Source organism: Palaemon carinicauda, chromosome 35, assembly GCF_036898095.1.
Source record: "Palaemon carinicauda isolate YSFRI2023 chromosome 35, ASM3689809v2, whole genome shotgun sequence".
NCBI lineage: Eukaryota > Metazoa > Arthropoda > Malacostraca > Decapoda > Palaemonidae > Palaemon > Palaemon carinicauda.
The window spans coordinates 13,418,717-13,437,256 of record NC_090759.1 but is presented as its reverse complement, the minus strand read 5'-3'; the positions used below and the strand labels follow the sequence as shown (position 1 = coordinate 13,437,256).

The window sequence follows — 18,540 nt, the reverse complement described above, 5'->3', positions numbered from 1 at the left end:
CGTTAAAGACTGAACTGACAAACAGGACCTATAATTGTTTCCTGCCATCATCAACTAGTAAGAGAGGGCTTTCCAAGACATAAATAAAAATGCCTCATCCTTCATTCTACCTTCCTTACATAATCATGAAATTCCTCAAAGCTGTTTGATTACCTAAATCATACACTCTTTCCCAGGCTTGCATTCATACCAGACCCAGATATTTTCAAAGCATGTTTATTTACTCAATCCTGTTCTTAAAGTGTGGTCCTTTTTTGCATACATTATGTCAAGTACTAACAAAAGTGTATGTCAAGTACTAACAAATGTGTATACCTTAATACTGCTCTATTACTCCTCTCCTGCTTTACTATTATTTGTCTATTTCTATTCTTTTTCTGTCATATCGTTACTTTCCTATTATTCTGATAAGATGCAACTTGATTCATTTCACATCAAGAATGAATATCTCATAACGAAAAAGTAACTCTACAAGCCCTTTTCAACACACATTAGAATACAGTACTGTACTGTATTCATTGTTATTACCTTTGCTTAAAATGCCAAATGAAACTGTTTTGCTTGTTTTAGTTATCAAAATGAATCTGCAGAACTCCAAACTGTTCACAGATTTACAGATACAAAAAGAGAACATCTATCAGCTGAGAGGACCTATGACTTAACTAAGTTTACGAACATTACTACAGCTCACTCCTTGTAGGCGAGATTAAGAACTGTAATACCCAGACATTTAAAGGTTACAATTGTATATGCATGGAGGCTTTGTAGTAATACATTGAAAGTAATAAACTCAACAAAAAATTAATAGATTATTGCAACTATTTACACGAGATTTGAGATTTCATTGCTTAACCGTTTTCTTTAGAAAATCAACATCCATGACAAAAACAACATGGTATTAAATTATAACAAAATATTAACCTGTATTAAACCATGACCTTGCGCAAAGATATCAACATCTAAGGAGAGAGCTGTATTCTCTATTGCTCGACGGACGGAATATGGAGAATATGGAATGCTTTTCTGTTTCAGTGCAGACACAATCAAGCCAACACAACCAGCAGTGTGAGGGGATGCCATACTGAAAGAGAAGATTTAAATTTCAATACAACAGACTAACCTATCATATAGCAAAATAAAACATTTATCAACTTTAAATTCATAAAAAATAGTGTGTCATGATATGGGGTTAATAAATTTAATATACACTTACGGAAATACCATAATACTACTCGAAAACAATGAACACATTCTAAGGGTGATTTGCTTTTACCCAAATATATAAACCAGTCTTTTATTTAGGAGTATTTTCTTGCATCAGCTTAATATGGTTTTAGAAACTTGGTAACATAAGATAAATGTCGTTATGGGAATACTATAGAAGGATGATACAACCGAGATTATGAAAACATGGTTTGTACATTTTGGATAAATACAAACCCCTTTCAGTATTTTTTCCTTGTGCATAGGAAAGCTGAAGGAACGTAGAGAGTAGAGGTCCCCTTTTTTGTTTTTGTTTCATTTGTTGATGTTGTCTAACCCCCAAAATTGGGGGAAGTGCCTTGGTATATGTATGTATGCATAGGAAAGCAAAAACCATTGCAGCTTTCATTTAGGAGATTCACTCACTAAACAGCAGCAATCCTTTTGAACCTAACAGAATGCATTCTTCTCTACCCTTATTACTCAAGGAAAGGATAGTTCCTGCTCTTTCCTATGCAGCAAGTATGGAGATGTCAATAGCTGATGGGCCCCAAGTCAGTGCTAGTTTGAATTCAATTTAAAAAAAGGAAAATTACAAATTTTAAGTAATTTGTATTTTTCCTAACAATACTTACCTCGAACTACTTTCTTAGGAGTATCTGGGATCTCCTCCCAACCGACCAGAGTTTTGTGTAGTTTACCCTAGTCCCGTTTTCTATGAGGGGTAACCTCAGGTGGAGTGGAACACGCCCTGAGGCTATCCCCAGGTCAGAGAGCATGCTTGCTCAGGTCTCGATCTCCAGTAAGTTCTTGATAGCTTAGGTATCTATGAAGTCCAGCAAGGCACTCGGGGTAGGATGGGAGGGCCATTACCCGAAAGTAGTTCAAGGTAAGTATTGTTAGGAAAAATACAAATTACTTGAAATTTGTGATTTGTTCCAACACAGAATACTTACCTCGAACTACTTTCTTAGGAGACTTATACCTTAGGAGGTGGGAGTGTCCTTCAGGACCTAGAGACCGTGACGAGAATAGAAGAGAAACCTAGGTAGGAGACTAGGTTCTGCTGACCTCAAAGAAAACACGAGAAAAAAGGGAAAACTACGCACAAAACCATCTTAGTGTCTAAGTAACTCACTTCTGCAAGAATCCTAGGAGACATGTCCTTCCAATGATAGTGTATCCCATGGCAGTTTCAGGGGGCTACCCGAGTCATTTCCGGTAAGGGAATAGGGGAAGGAAGAACAAGGGGGCTCAGGAAGGAACCTGTGTCTCTTGGACTCGCTACCCGCAGTTACCACTGGGGCTACACCATTAAACCGTTTGGAACGCGGAAATGACGGGACCGCGCGAGAACCCGCCCAGGGACATTCTTGCGTAGTCCTTCAAGCAGTGAGCCGTAAAGGTCGACTGGTTAGACCAAGTACCTGCCCTCAGGCTTTGGCCCACTGCCATGTTCTTCTCAAATACCAAAGAAGCATTTAGACTCCTAATGCTGTGGGGTCTGGGCTTTCCTGAAAAGGGGACCCCTGCACTACTGTAGGGCCTGACGATCACTTGCCTTATCCAGAAGAAAAAAGTGTTCTTGGAGACTGGCCCCTTCACAGTCCCGAGGGAAATAAACAGACTCTTGATCTCGGGATGAAGTCAAGCTGTCCTTTCTAAATACTGCCATACTGCAATTCCCTCGGGTTGGCCGAGCGAGGGATAGCTGGCACTGAGAACAATTCCATTTTGGGGTCCCAAACAGCTGGATTCTGAGCCTTGGCTACTAAGGAGGGTAAGAATCTGAAAGTAGTTTCTCGCCAGCCCTTCGAGTGTGAGATCTCGTACGACAGGCCAAGAATCTCACCTACTCTTTGCTGATGCCAGATCTAAACGAAAAACTGCCTTGAGGGCGAGCTCCTTGTCTAGAATGTCTTTTAGAGGCTCGAAGGGAGGTTCCAAAAGCACCTTCAAGTACCCTAGCCACATCCCCCGGGGTCACTCTAACGTCTTGGGGGAAAAACAACTGCTCGAAGCTCTTGAAGAGCGTCGAGATCTACCTGGAGGCACCTAGGTCTATGTCCTTCAGAAGGAAGACTTGGGATGGACATGCCCACTTTGTCCCTGAGATAGACCAGGAAGTCTGCTATCTCGTGAATGGAGGCCCCTACCGGCCTGATGTTCTTCGAGGAGCACCCCTTAAAAAAGGTAGCCCACTACGCCTGGTACACCTCGACTGACGAACGCCTCAGGTACCCTGACATCCTTGATGCTGTCCTCGACGGAAATCCTTCCTTTTTTCAGGAGACGCTCGATAACCTCCACGCGTGAAGGAGGGACCAAGGGTTTTCGTGGAACCTCTGGAAGTAAGGCTGCCAGAGAAGGTCTGGTCTGTCTGGAAGCGGCCCAGGTGTAAGGCATGCCAGTTCCTTTAGATCCGCGAACCACTCTCTCTCTGGCCACCAGGGCGCTACCAAAGTCACCCACAGGTTGGCCGTCCGTCTCATTGGAAGGCGTCCTCGAACGCTGCTGCTGGATCTGGCACAGGAAAACAAAACACGGGGAGCTGTGCGTTTAGTCTCGTGGCGAAGAGGTCTATCACCGGCGAGCCCCATTTCAGGGAGAGGGTTTTGACCACTTCTGGGTGTAGGGACCACTCGGGCCCTACCACTCGACCCTTCCTGTTGAGGCCGTCGGCCAGGACGTTCCTCTTCCCCGGAGAGAACCTGGCTGAAAAATTAATTGTTCCAATTCAGCCCATTCTAGGAACTCCATCGTGAGACTGCACCGTTCCTTCGACTTCAGTCCTCCTTGCTCTTTCACGTAGGCCACCACCGTGGCGTTGTCGCACCCCGGATCCACGGAGCTTCCCCGGGGTAGATGGACGATCTCTAGACACGCTCTTTGTACGGTCCTCATCTCCAGCACGTATATGTGCAGGTTCGTCTCCTCGACTTCCAATTTACCTTTTGCCATTTTGTCGAGAAGATGGGCACCCCAGCTCTCCTTGGATAAGTCCGTGAACAGGAGCATCTCCGGAGGGTCGGCAGAAAAGGGCATTACCTTCAGGGTGTTCGTTCAGATTGCTACCACCCCAGGACTTCCTTCGTCTCCGGGGACACCAGGACTATCTAGTGCGGGGAGTCCTATCAGTATTTGCCAGACCTTGGCTCTCCTGGGCTGCCCCGACAGGAAGGGCCAGAGTATCTGTTTCAGGGTGTCCAGTTTCTCTGCGGAGGGGAAGGCCCTCGCCATCCGGGAGTCTAGAACCAACCCTAGGTAGGTCATCCTGGTGGAGGATATCAGCCGGGACTTCTCCAGGTTGATGATGATACTCAAGACATTGCAGAACTGCAGGAGCTTCTCGTCTTGTTCCCTCAGTACTTCCTCTGAGACTGAAAGCAACCACCAGTCATCTAGGTACCGAATCTGGCGGACGTCCTGTTCGTGCGCCCAGCCTGAAACTGTTGCGAAGACCTTCGTGAAGCCCTGAGGACAGTCGACAGTCCGAAGCATAGGGTTTTGAACTGCCATGTTTTGGTACTCCATTTTACCCTAGGAACCTCCTGTTGGAGGGATGAACAGGGACTTGGAAGTAGACGTCTTTGAGGCCTATGGACCTCATGAAGTCCTCCTCCTTCAAGGTCGCTAGGACCGACTTCGGAGTGTTCATCTTGAAGTCGGTCTTGCACCCGAATTGTTGAGGGCTGTAAGGATTCCAGAATCCTGTCCCCTTCTCCACCAGGAAGAGCCTGTTGTAGAACCCTGGACTCGGTTTCTCGACTGGTTCTACTGCCCCTTTCGCCAGCATTGCCGAACCTTCTTCCTGCAATACTGCTACTCTCCAGGGGTCGTTGGGTGCCAACCACTCCGCCTGTTGATCTGGGATCCGAGGTGGGGGTCCACTAGGAAGGGTAGCTTGTACCTTTCCTTTAGTACTGCTACGGTCCACGGATCCGCTCCGTGGTCCCGCCATGCTTGCCAATATCGTTTGAGGCATCCCCCCACCTGAGGCGCCAGCAGGAGTAGGGGGCCTCCCCTCTTAACTCCTTCGAGAGCCGGGGCTTGAACGCCCTCTCCTGGAGCCCGAGTAGGAGGTTCTGAAGGTTAACTGAGGAGTCGAAGCTCCCCTACGGAGGGCAAGGCAAGGGCGGACGGAGCCGAAGAGGCACTGGGCAAAGGTGCGGGGGTCTCTCTCCAGTGGCCACTGAGGCAGGCACTGGAGAGGCAATAGCCCCGTTCGACCCGCTAGGGGGAAAACCACTTTGCCTTCATCACGGATGGAGCCGTCAGGAACGGGGGTACCCGTCATGGGTCTACCCCCTCCCGGGGCAATCCGTGGGGTTTAAGTACCCTGCCATGTCAGCGGCCTCTTCCGATGCTTGGATGGGGCTGGCCGGGACGATGGCACGGCTGGCTCCATCACGGATGGAGCCGCCGGAACGGAGGTAGCGGTCATGGGTGTGTCAGCGGCCACCTCCAATGGCTTGGATGGGGCTGGCCGGGACGATGGAGCGGCTATCTCCCTCACGGATGAAGCCACTGGGACGGAGGTAGCAGTCATGGATCTACCCCCTCCCGGGGAGATCCATGGGGTGTAAGTACCCTGCCATGTCAGCGGCCGCCTCCGATGCGATGGGGCTGGCCGGGACGATGGCACGGCTGGCTCCATCACGGATGGAGCCGCCGGAACGGAGGTAGCCGTCATGGGTGTGTCAGCGGCCACCTCCAATGCTTGGATGGGGTTGGCCGGGACGATGGAGCGGCTATCTCCATCACGGATGAAGCCACTGGGACGGAGGTAGCCGTCATGGGTCTACCCCCTCCCGGGGAATCCGTGGGGTTTTAGAACCCTGCCATGTCAGCGGCCGCCTCTGATGCTTGGATGGGGCTGGCCGGGACGATGGCACAGCTGGCTCCATCACGGATGGAGCCGCCGGGACGGAGGTAGCCGTCATGGGTGTGTCAGCGGCCACCTCCAAAGCTTGGATGGGGCTGGCCGGGACGATGGAGCGGCTATCTCCATCACGGATGAAGCCACTGGGACGAAGATAGCCGTCATGGGTCTACCACCTCCCGGGGAATCCGTGGGGTGTGAGTACCCTGGTATACCAGCGGTTGACCACGAAGCCTGAATGGAGCTGTCGTGGTACCGGGTATGGATGCCATGTTGCCGGGTCGAGCCAGCAGCTACCTCCGCTGGAAGGATGGAGCTCCTGCGGAGATCCATGGAGCCAGGGGCTTCCCTGTGCTGGCTGGTTGGTTCCTTCGTTCAGGGCGGGCCATCGAAAAACCGGAGGCCGGGACAAGGCTGCCAGTCCGAAGGGGAGACTCTCTCCGCTGGGCGGAAGGAGCCGGAACCCTCGCGGGGTTATGCCTGTCGACCGAGACCTGGCTGTCGAAGTCTTGGAGGCTGGGACACGGCTGCCAGACCGAAGGGGTGACTCTCCGCTGGGCGGAAGGAGCCGGAACCCTCGCGGACTTATGCAGGTCTGCCAGAGCCTGCTGTAGGGTTGCCGGGGTTCACGTCGAACGACGGGTACCGCCGTCGGAACAGGGGCCTCCGTCCTGGGTCCAACAACTCTTCTGGAGGTTCTCGTATCTGCGGGCCTGCCCGTCGAGGAAACCCGAGGGCTGCGCTCGTGACGAGCTAGGTGGCCTTTGGAGGTCAGGACTCGGCTGCCAGACCGAAGGGGCGACTCTCTCCGCTGGGCGGATGGAACCGGAACCTTCGCGGACTTACGCCTGTCGACTGGAACCTGCCATGATGAGTCCCTCCGTCGGGTGCCACTGCTGCCAGAGGAGTATCTATCCGGGGAGTTCGTCCTCGGACGCCAACTTGAAGGGCCCGGTGTCGCCGCTAGCTCCAGCAGCCTGTCGAGGTGAACCACCACCCACTCACTGCTCTTGGGGGAACTTGAGCCCCGACTCTCGTGGCGCGACCCCGAGGGGCAGTGAAAACGCAACAACTTCTTGTGGGGCTTCTCCCTTCGTCTCCTGAGCTTCCTCAGCGCCACGTCTTGGGAGGCTCCTTCTCGGCGACGTCCTCGGCTGCAGAAGTGACTGAAAAACACGCCAAAGAGGCTGAAGAAGAATTAGGGACATTTTTCCCCCACATGGGGTCATCAGAGGAGACGTGGCCTGCTTGCACCAGGACTCCGTCTCCCAACACATTCCCGCCCCTCCGTCAAGCCCCTCACTCGTCTGGAACGTCGCCACAACCCCACTATCCTTTAGATCAGACTCTTGGGGAAGGGCCGCGGGCCTCTTCCCAACAACGGACTTACCTCATCCCCTACTCTGGGTAGGGGAGGGTGGTAGGGAAGCTCTGTCAGACGAGACACCCGGCGAAGCAAGGGAGGAAGGGGCGCTAGGCTTCTTAGGCGACCACTTCGTCGCCTACTTCTTCTTGGTGCTATACCGCACCCACTCAGACTCCTGGGGAAGAGCAATGGGCACTTCCCCACAACTGACTTACCTCGTCCCCTACTCTGGGTAGGGGAAGATGACTGTATAAAAGAAGCTCCATTCGACGAGGCATCGGGAGAAGTAAGCGGCGAGGAGAGGCTCGTCTTCCTATGAGACCTCTTGGACGTATTCTTCTTCTTGGTGCCGAAGCGCCCCCACTGCACCACGTTCCAGGACTCGCACTCCGGACACGTGGCTGTAGGAGAACATAAGCTGCCCCTACACGACGAACACAGAGGATAAGGGTAGGAAGGATGATTTATTGTTAATTTGTTCTCTTCAGTTATTTATTTCCTTATTTCCTTTCCTCACTGGGCTATTTTTCCCTATTGGAGCCCCTGGGCTTATAGCATCTTGCTTTTCAAATTAGGGTTGTAGCTTGGATAGTAATAATAATAATAATGGGTCCACGTGGGGACCGCGTAAGACACAAAAGGGGGGTCGGGGACACAAAGGGTCGCACTGGGTAAGGAGAGAGCGTCAAGATGTTATCACGACGCGACCAGAGAACTTACTGGAGATCGAGACCTGAGCAAGCATGCTCTCTGACCTGGGAATAGCCTCAGGGCGTGTTCCACTCCACCTGAGGTTACCCCTCATAGAAAACGGGACTAGGGTAAACTACACAAAACTCTGGTCGGTTGGGAGGAGATCCCAGACACTCCTAAGAAAGTAGTTCGAGGTAAGTATTCTGTGTTGGAACAAATTATAATTCCAGATCTTCATTTAATTGAGAGAGAATGTTACAGATGGTTGCCATCTTCTTCCAACCTTATTAGTCTACCGCTAGAGTTATGGGATCCTTTGACAGGCCAGACAGTACTACATTGGATCCTTCTCTCAGGTTACGGTTCACTTTCCCTTTGCCTACACATACACCGAATAGTCTAGCCTATTCTTTACAGATTCTCCTCTGTCTTCATACACCTGACAACACTGAGATTATCAAACAATTCTTCTTCACCCAAGGGGTTAACTACTGCACTTTAATTGTTCAGTGGCTACTTTCCTCTTGGTAAGGGTATAAAAGAGACTTTAGCTTTGGTAAGCAGCTCTTCTAGGAGGACACTCCAAAATCAAACCATTGTTCTCTAGTCTTGGGTAGTGGCATAGCCTATGTACCATCGTCTTCCATTGTTTTGGGTTAGAGTTCTCTTGCTTGAAAGGTACACTCGGCACACTATTCTAATTTCTCTTCCTCTTGTTTTGTTAATTTTTTTTTTTTAATGTTGGTACCATTTTTAAAATACTTTATTTTTCCTTGTTTCCTTTCCTCACTGGGCTATTTTTCCTGTTGGGGTTCCTTGGCTTATAGCATCCTGCTTTACCAACTAGGGTTGTAGCTTGGCAAGTAATAATAATAATAATAATAATAATAATAATAATAATAATAATAGTAATACAGTAATGTCAACTTTCTCCATCTATTTTTATTTTTTCAATATTCTTCCCAAAGTTCCCACTCACTCATACCCCTCCTAACATATCCATCTATATGATTTGCTGATACCTTACACCCTTCCTCCCCATCACTGCCATGCCCTTGGCTTTTTTTTTTATTCCACCTCCTCCCATTTTAATAAATTGAGTGGAGGAAATCAATTCCATTCACGCCTGTGGTTTAACGATGGGATGCTCTACTCCTCCCAAAAGAAGAAAAGAATAAGATAGGCTAAAATAAGAAAGAAAAGAAGAGCCCAGTGACGAGAAGTTTTACCCCCCGATTCACGGCATATTTATGCCTTAGACAGGATTATTACCTATCATGAAAACTTGGGAAACTAGTGTTGAATACACCCTACAGGTCAGAGAGAATAAGTGTCCAAGGGCTTTTGAATAACATTCCTGAAAGAAAAGGTGAAAGTGAACGCCATACGGTTGCCTTAATTAACCAATAAACACAGGTTCCACATAAAAAAGGGTAGGGACTACAGCTCCCACTTTGTGAGCTCTCGCCTTGACTTTACAATTATCCCCTAGACAGGCATCAGATTTGCCAATCTGATCATCTCTCAAAGACTGAAGTACTGTATAGTGTTCTCGGAAACCTTTCCACAACTCTAAATACATTTCTACTAAAAATGCACACACACTAGGGCTTAAAATATTTGGTTCAATTCTAGCCCATCACTCTCAAAAAACTGGATCCTAATCTCCACCAACTTGGACACAAAAACATTTCATCCTGATTTCCAACTGCAAAGCATTGAAGGGTGATGATATCATCATCATCATCATCTCCTCCTCGTCCTCCTACGGCTATTGACGCAAAGGGCCTCTGTTAGATTTCGCCAGTTGTCCATCTTGAGCTTTTAAATCAACACTTCTCCTTCCATCATCTCCTACTTTACATTTCATAGTCCTCTGCCATGTAGGGCTGGGTCTTCCAACTCTTTTAGTGCCTTGTGGAGACCAGTTGAAAGTTTGGTGAACGAATCCCTCTCAGGGAGTGTAAAGAGCGAGCCCAAAACCATCTCCATCTACCCCTCAACATGATCTCATCCACATAAGGCATTCAGGTAATCTCTCAGTTTCATTTCTAATCCTGTCCTGCCATTTTATTCCCAATATTCTTCTGAGGGCTTTGTTCTCAAATCTACAAAATCTGCTGGATATTGTTTAATTGTCATACGATTTATGTCCATATAGTAACACTGATCTTACTAAACTGATATACAGCCTGATTTTTATATGTAATTTCAGGCAATTTGATTTCCAAATTTTACTCAACCTAGCCATTGCCTGATTTGCTTTTTTTTTTTAATCTTTCATTAAACTAAAATTCTAAAGATCCTGTATTAAAGATCATAGTTCCTAAATATTTAAATGACTCCTCCTCATTAATCCTTTTTCCTTCCAAGGGTATTTCATCTTCCATAGCATATTCCATTCCAATAACCTCTGTCTTTCTTCTATTTATCTTCAGTCCAACCTCATATAATATTTCCTGCATTCAGGTAAGCATGCATAGCAAATCCTGTGATGTTCTGCTGATACGGACAGCGTCATGAGCATACTCTAGGTCAGCTAATTTCCTGTTACCAATCCAGTCCAATCCTTCACCATCCCCACCTGTTCTATATATTACAAAATCCATGAGGATAAATAACCTAAGTGACAACATTCCCTTGGAGTACTAAATTGTTCACAGGGAATTCATTTGATAAGACTCCATTAATATCAAATTTGCACTTGCTATGCTCATGACAGACTTAATCAAGTTTACATATTTAAGAGGAACTCCATAATAATGAAGGACTCTCCACAAAATTGGCTGGTGTAGGCCTACACTTAAAATCTTTTTCATAGTCCACAAATGCTATCAAAAGTGAATTTCTATATTCTACACATTGCTGTACATGTCTTAAAATGAAAATTTGGTCAGTACAACTTCTAACTTTTCTAAATCCTGTTTGTTCATCTCTCAGCTTTTCTTAAATCTTTCTCTCTGGTGTCTTTAGAATGAGCATACTATATATTTTTATGACAACTGACTTAAGTGTGATGCCTCTGTAATTATTGATCTTCCATTTTCACCAACACTCCTAGCTCTCATTTATCAGGTTTTGCCTCTTCATGCCACATTCTACAAAATAATCCTGTAAGTATTCTGAGAGTCACTTCATTTTGGCCCATATCATCTCGGCAGTTATTCCATTGTATCCATGGGCTTACCATCTCTTTAGTCTTTTAATGATAGCTTTGACTTCAAAACACTCTGAATTCATTCATGGGCATATCAAGGTATTCCTCAGCTTCAGGTGTATCAATCAAATTATTCCCTTCATATCACCTATTCATGACCTCACTAAAGAGTTCCATCCAACATTGCCTTTCTTCATTTTCTGTTATAACAAATACATCACCCTTTTTGATGGACATTTGCTGCTTCTTTGCCCCAGTAAGGATTTCATTAATAACTCTAAAACCAATTCTTACACCATAGCCACTCCCTGAATACATAGCTTTGTCAGCCCCATCTGCTTTCCTGTCTAAATATTCTCTCCAGTCATTCCTGTCGTTTCTTTTGACTTCACTATCAATACTGGAATACTTTACACGCTCTACCTTGTAATTTTCATTACTTCCTCGAAAACTTTCAACAAGCAATTTCTGTCTTAGTATCCTTTTTATAGTATACCAAGTATCATTTGATATCCATGGTTTTCTCCTTGTAACTGCATGTCTCAAAACTTCACTACCAACTAACTGATATACATTCTTATCACACTTTTCTTCATTAATTATCTGCTCTTCGTCTCTTGGGGTCTATTGAGACTGCAAATCGATTCCTACATTCCATTGCAAAGGTTTCTCACTGCTCATCTTCTAGAAGCTTAGTTGTATCAAACCTACGTATTCTATCTACATTTCTGTTAGGTGGTTTCAGTTTTAATTTTAGTGTGGCAATGAGGAGCTGGTGATCACTACCAATATCTGCACCTCTGTAGCTTCTTACATTTCTCAAGTCCTCCTTCTCTCTTTATTAATGGCTATGTGATCTATTTGATTTTTGTAATTGCCACATGGTGAAGTCCATGTATATTTGTGGATGTCCTTGTGTTGGAAAACAGTACCTCCAATAACAAGATTGTTTGTAGAACAAAAACTTATAAAATGTGCCCCATTTTCATTTGCAACTTCACCAAGACCCTCAACACTCATCACATTCTCTATAAATTCTCAAGAAAACTAATCTCTCATCAGAACCTAACAGGTTTAGAGTTTGAGCCCACAAACTCAGAACAAGTGGCAGAGAGACATTTATCCATGCTCCCTAAGAGACTGTCATATTGCCTACACACAAATCTATGGTACCGAAGAAGTATTTAGGGCAAAAACAGAGAGCCCACACAGGACTAGAGTTATACTTTTTGAGAATGGGAATCAAAATCCCACACTACAGCCAAGATTTCGTGGTAAGATTATTTAAAGCTTCTTATGAGCATAGAAAGCTCCCTTGAGAAAGGGATATCCATAACTTGCAGTCTGGAAACCTGGAATAAGACACTGTCTTGCGAGGAAAATCTCTCTGACAGAAGATGGGTAGTCTTCTTCACTGAAATGCTAACGACTTCATGGACTGATGGTGCCTCACCATGTGGAGATAACTAAACTGGGACAATGAGGAAATCTTTTGCGACACCTCACATAGCAGACAGTAGATTAGATTACTACTCGCCTCGAGGCCAATGAGGAACCACCAGATTCCCTGGAATGAGCAACACTGATCAGAGCAGTTTAAAATGAATATAGAACGGCAGAAAGGTGCAGCTATCTAGACAATCACAAGGGTGTTTGACGATTTAATTCTGCGAAGCCCAAAGATTCTCAAATGGGATGCAAACACTGCTAAATTCTTGCTTAAATGGGTGGCAAAGAGGTCAAATACCTATGATCACTACTGCTCAAATAGCCCCTTTGCAAGAATGCATAGGATGTAAGACCCACTGTACCTTAAATTTTGCCCATGGCAAAGGATGTGGTATGCCAATACATTCTTCCTAAATATATCTGGCCGACAGCTTTCCGTACTGCCCATTCATACATCTGCTTTGATAACAGACAAGAATGAAATAAGCTTTGAATTGTTGAGACTACAATATGGGCAAAGCAGCGGTACAGTAAATCCACAAGATACTCTTTCTTCAAATTCAACGAAAGCATAAAATTACCTGCTATAATGGAATCTAATTGACACTCAGGGAAAAGGAACTATCAAAGCATCAGGAACAAAAAGCAAAGAATGTACGAACCCTACTCAAGAAGAAAAAACAAAAAATTGGATCACATAGCACAGGGATATTTCAAGATCTCTTTAGCTATTCCAGAAGGTTGGCTTGGACTATTCAAAGACATTGTTAGAGCTCAGCACATGTGAGGTGTAAAGGAAGATTCTCTCCCTCCTTGCAAACAGAGAAGGGGCAAAAAAGTATTAGCAGCAACAGAATTGGAGTAGGGTGGTGGTAAAAAAAAGTACAAGACTCTTCACTAAGAAAGGAGAATTTTCCAACATGACTGGCTTCTTAGCCTTCCTGAAGCTTTGCCATTGAATGGAAGGGGATCATAAGTTACTCATGTTAGGGGGAGGCTGTATCAAATGTCTGACTCAACAGAATCAGTTCTGCAGTTATTATGCGTCTGATAACGTCACATTAAAGGTCTCTATAATTTTATTTTTGTTTCTTTGATTTCCAATACATTTAACAATTGGAATATAGATGTATTTCATTATTGGAATTTGTTACTATTGTATCAATATAAAGATGTTATTTCATTAACATTATCCATTTTTCCTTGAAAACAAGTTTGTTTTGTTTAGAAGTTGCGTTCGGAGTTCTGACTCGACTTCAACTTTAATTGGATCGAGAATTACTCGTTATTGAATACATTTATCAATAATTGAGTTAATTTATCATTATATTGTTATTCATTATCTTTTTCCATCTAGAAATGTCCCCCTTGTTCACTACCTTTCGGCCAAGTATTTATTTTCTCATTGTATTAAAAATACGAACAATAACAAGGTTTGGGAGAAATCCCGCCAATTTTGTTGTTTGTTTTACAATCGTGCCTGAGGGAACTTCTCAATTTATTGGTACCTGTTGTCGCCGGGTTTTTTTAGCAGTGAATACACGCAAAATTTATTTTATTAACGTTAGGGGGTAGGTGAATATGTTGTGACGGGCCTGTTCGATGTTGTTATCTATTTCAGTTGATAGCATAGTGTACTTATCTTAGGATAATTCATACCTCTAGTTGTCTTGGCTTACATACCCTAGGGACCATTTGATTACTGTCATAGTAGCCTGATTTAGGCTATACGGCACGGTACTAATGCCGAGCATCCCAGTTCATATTTGACCGTTTGATCTTTGGTTAGGTTAAAACTAACCTACATTGAACGTCTAATATTGATGCATAGTTTATGCTAGTGGTCTAATAGGTTATGCCTAGGTGCGTGTTTGGTAGGCTAATACCCATACAACTATTACCGGCCCTAAGGGGGGGGTCACGGTAGGTTACAATCATCATTTTATTTTGCTGACCCATCACAGTTCTTATGCAAGACTAATATAAGAAAAAAAGTATTTATTTATCTATATTCAGTATCAGGCTAATAGACTGAGAAGCCTGTTATCCTAGTATCAACCTTTCTTTTGTAACATAACCTACAGTAAATTATCCATTTTATTCCATTGTTATGTATTGCTTTGATTTTCCTTCTGAGGACTGTAACAGGCTAGATTTCTTGCTATTTTGACAATATGCAATATATGCCAAATTTATATACCAGTATTTAATTGCATGATGCTTTGTAGTATATTTTTTGTTCTTTCAGGAATGATTAATTTAATGGAGTTTCATGAAAGATACAAGTAGATTTATAGATTTTTCTATATTTGCTCCTATTATGACAAATGAATTTTGATTTGATTGACCTACTCACCATTGTAATGTATGCGAGACATTTGTTGATTTGCCTCACCCCCTTTTACTAGTTGCCTAATGGAAATGTTATCCTCTACCTTATCAGAGTAACATTAATTCTTTTAATTTTATTGTGAAGTTTGAATTATCCAACTTTCCTCCACAGAAGCAAGGGTGCACACCTCACCTTTAAAAAAATACCACTATTGGCGGGGTCTACAGACAAAGATACCAGGCCAGGAATCTACCACATACTTGTCTTTACCAATGCATTTTAAATGAGTAGCAATATAACAAAACATATACATACAAAGCCAAAAGTTATCACAAAACACTCAAGGTTATAGCATAGCAGCTTCAACAACAAGTTGTGACGACTATAAACCACCTATGCTACAAAATGTCAACATCCATATCTAGCTCAGGACAAAGTTACCCTAAATAAAGATAGTCTTTTCTTTTAAGAATAAAGTTAATCAAACATTTAAATTTACTATGAAATATTGATAATTCTCACCTTGTGCCATTCATTAACTGATTACTATGTAGTGTGAACCTTGGAACCGAAGTGATTGCACCACCTGGAGCACAAACTGTTACACCTCTCGCACCATCAGCTGTAGGACCTCTCGAAGACCAAGTATATGGACAACCTGAGATATTCCACACAATAAGTCCATGTGCAATTTATGTTAACCAGGAGGAGGACTAAGTAAGCAATTATTTAAAAAAAAAAAAAACTTCTGTCTCTCCAAAGTCATTAATTTTGGCCAAGTACATATAAGAAAATGCCAATCGAGGCCCATTAATTACCCTAGGATAATACATAAAATCCTTACTTTTAATCTAATATTAATCTGATGCACATATATTAAAACTACTCTGAAAATTTCTCCAAAACTATAAGGATTTCTCTATAAAAATACCTATTAGCATTGTTAATCAAAAAATTTCTTTAAGGTAAATTATGTTTATGCTAAACAATCCATTAATACAATAAAAAGATGCAGTACTGAGTGTCTTCCTAAACCAGTAAGCATATCAAAATGATATTTTAATTATAAAATAAATTTTTGAATATACTTACCCGGTGAATATATAATAGCTGCAACTCTGCGGCTCGACAGAAAACACACTCAAAAAACTCGCGAGCAATCGCTATGAAGGTTGCGGGTGTGCCCACCAGCGCCAACTGTCGGCCAGATACCACTCTTGCATGTAAACAAACCCTTCAATTCTTCTCGTCCCGCTGCGTCTCTATTGGGGAGGAAGGGAGGGTCATTTAATTTATATATTCACCGGGTAAGTATATTCAAAAATTTATTTTATAATTAAAATATCATTTTTAAATATTTAACTTAGCCGGTGAATATATAATAGCTGATTCACACCCAAGGCGGTGGGTAGAGACCAGAGTTAATTAAGTTTAAAGCGTATAAGCTAAGAGTTTTTCCATTTTGACAGTTATCAATATAACAAAACCAAAATATATAGGTACCTGGTAAGGAAGTTGACTTAGACGATTACTCTGCCTTGTAAGTCTGTCTTCCTCACGGAGCCCAGCGATCCTCTTAGGATGCTGAAAGACTCCCAGGAGCTGAAGTATCAAGGGTTGCAACCCATACAACAGGACCTCATCAAACCCCTAATCTGGGCACTCTCAAGAAATGACTTTGACCACCCGCCAAATCAACCAGGATGCGAAAGGCTTCTTAGCCTTCCGTACAACCCAAAACAAGATTAAAAACATTTCAAGAGACAGATTAAAAGGATATTGGAATTAAGGGAAGTGTAGTGGTAGAACCCTCACCCACTACTGCACTCGCTGCAACGAATGGACCCAGTGTGTAGCAGTCCTCGTAAAGAGTCTGGACATCTTTTAAGTAAAATGACGCGAACACTGACTTGCTTCTCCAAAAAGTCGCGTCCATAATACTTTGCTTGAAGGCCACGGAGGTTGCTATATCTCTAACTTCGTGCGTCTTAACCTTAAGCAAACATCGGTCTTTCTCATTCGAGTGAGAATGAGCTTCTCGTATTAAAAAAATCTGATAAAATATGACAAAGCATTCTTTGACATAGGCAATGAAGGTTTCTTAACTGAGCACCATAATGCCTCAGATTTCCCTCGTAATGACTTAGTACGAGCTAAATCGAACTTAAGAGCTCTAACAGGACATAATACTCTTTCCAGTTCGTTGCCTACGATCTCTGATAAGCAAGGAATATCAAAAGATTTAGGCCAAGGACGAGAAGGCAGTTCATTTTGGCCAGGAAACCAAGTTGAAGTGAACAAGTGGCTTTTTTCTGTAGAAAAGCCGATGTTCTTACTGAAGGCATGAAGTTCACTGACCCTTTTAGCCGAAGCCAAGCACACTAGGAAAAGTGTCTTGAGGGTGAGATCCTTCAGGGAGGCTGAATGTAATGGCTCAAACCTGTCTGACATGAGGAACCTTAGGACCACGTCTAAGTTCCATCCAGGAGTTGCCAAACGACGTTCCTTAGAGGTCTCGAAAGACTTAAGGAGATCTTGGAGATCTTTATTGTTGGAAAGATCTAAGCCTCTATGTCGAAAGACCGAAGCCAACATGCTCCTGTAGCCCTTAATCGTGGGAGCTGAAAGGGAGCGAACCTTTCTCAGATGTAAAAGAAAATCTGCGATTTGGGCTACAGAGGTACTGGACGAGGACACAGATGCTGACTTGCACCAGTCTCGAAAGACTTGCCACTTCGACTGGTATACTCTAATGGTAGAAGCTCTCCTAGCTCTTGCAATCGCACTGGCTGCCTCCTTCGAAAAGCCTCTAGCTCTTGAGAGTCTTTCGATAGTCTGAAGGAAGTCAGACGAAGAGCGGGGAGGCTTGATGGACATTCTTTACGTGGGGCTGACGTAACAGATCTACCGTTAGAGGAAGACTTCTTGGAAAGTCTACCAGCCATTGAAGTACCTCGGTGCACCACTCTCTCGCGGGCCAGAGGGTAGCAACCAAAGTCAACCTTGTCCCTTCGTGAGAGGCGAACTTCTGCAGTACCTTGTTGACTATCTTGAATGGTGGGAATGCATATAAGTCCAGAAAAGACCAATCCAGTAGAAACGCGTCTATGTAGATTGCTTCTGTATCTAGGACTGGAGAGCAATAGATTGGTAACCTCTTGGTCAACGAGGAGGCAAAGAGGTCTATGGTGGGTTGACCCCAAGTAGCCCAAAGACTCTTGCCCACGTCCTTGTGGAGGGTCCATTCCGTGGGTATCACCTGACCCCTCCGACTGAGACAGTCTGCCAAGACGTTCAAGTCCCCCAGGATGAATCTCGTCAACAGGGAGATGCCTCGAATTCTTGACCATAAGAGAAGGTCCCTTGCGATCTCGAGCAGCGTGAAGGAGTGTGTGCCTCCTTGCTTGGAGATGTACGCCAAAGTTGTGGTGGTGTCTGAGTTGCCTCTACCACTAAGT

The 18,540-nt window shown here is 44.3% G+C and overlaps 1 protein-coding gene across 1 annotated transcript in view; it reads right to left on the bottom strand.

Moving 5' to 3' along the window:
• TppII (Tripeptidyl-peptidase II) overlaps positions 1–18,540 on the bottom strand; it is a 162,451-nt gene that overhangs the window by 83,367 nt on the left and 60,544 nt on the right. Inside the window, exons 10-11 of the mRNA XM_068358249.1 lie at positions 15,605–15,740; positions 922–1,081 (exon numbers count right to left, since the gene is read on the bottom strand). Coding sequence (XP_068214350.1) covers positions 922–1,081; positions 15,605–15,740 — 296 coding nt within the window. The remainder of the gene's footprint in view (positions 1–921; positions 1,082–15,604; positions 15,741–18,540) is intronic.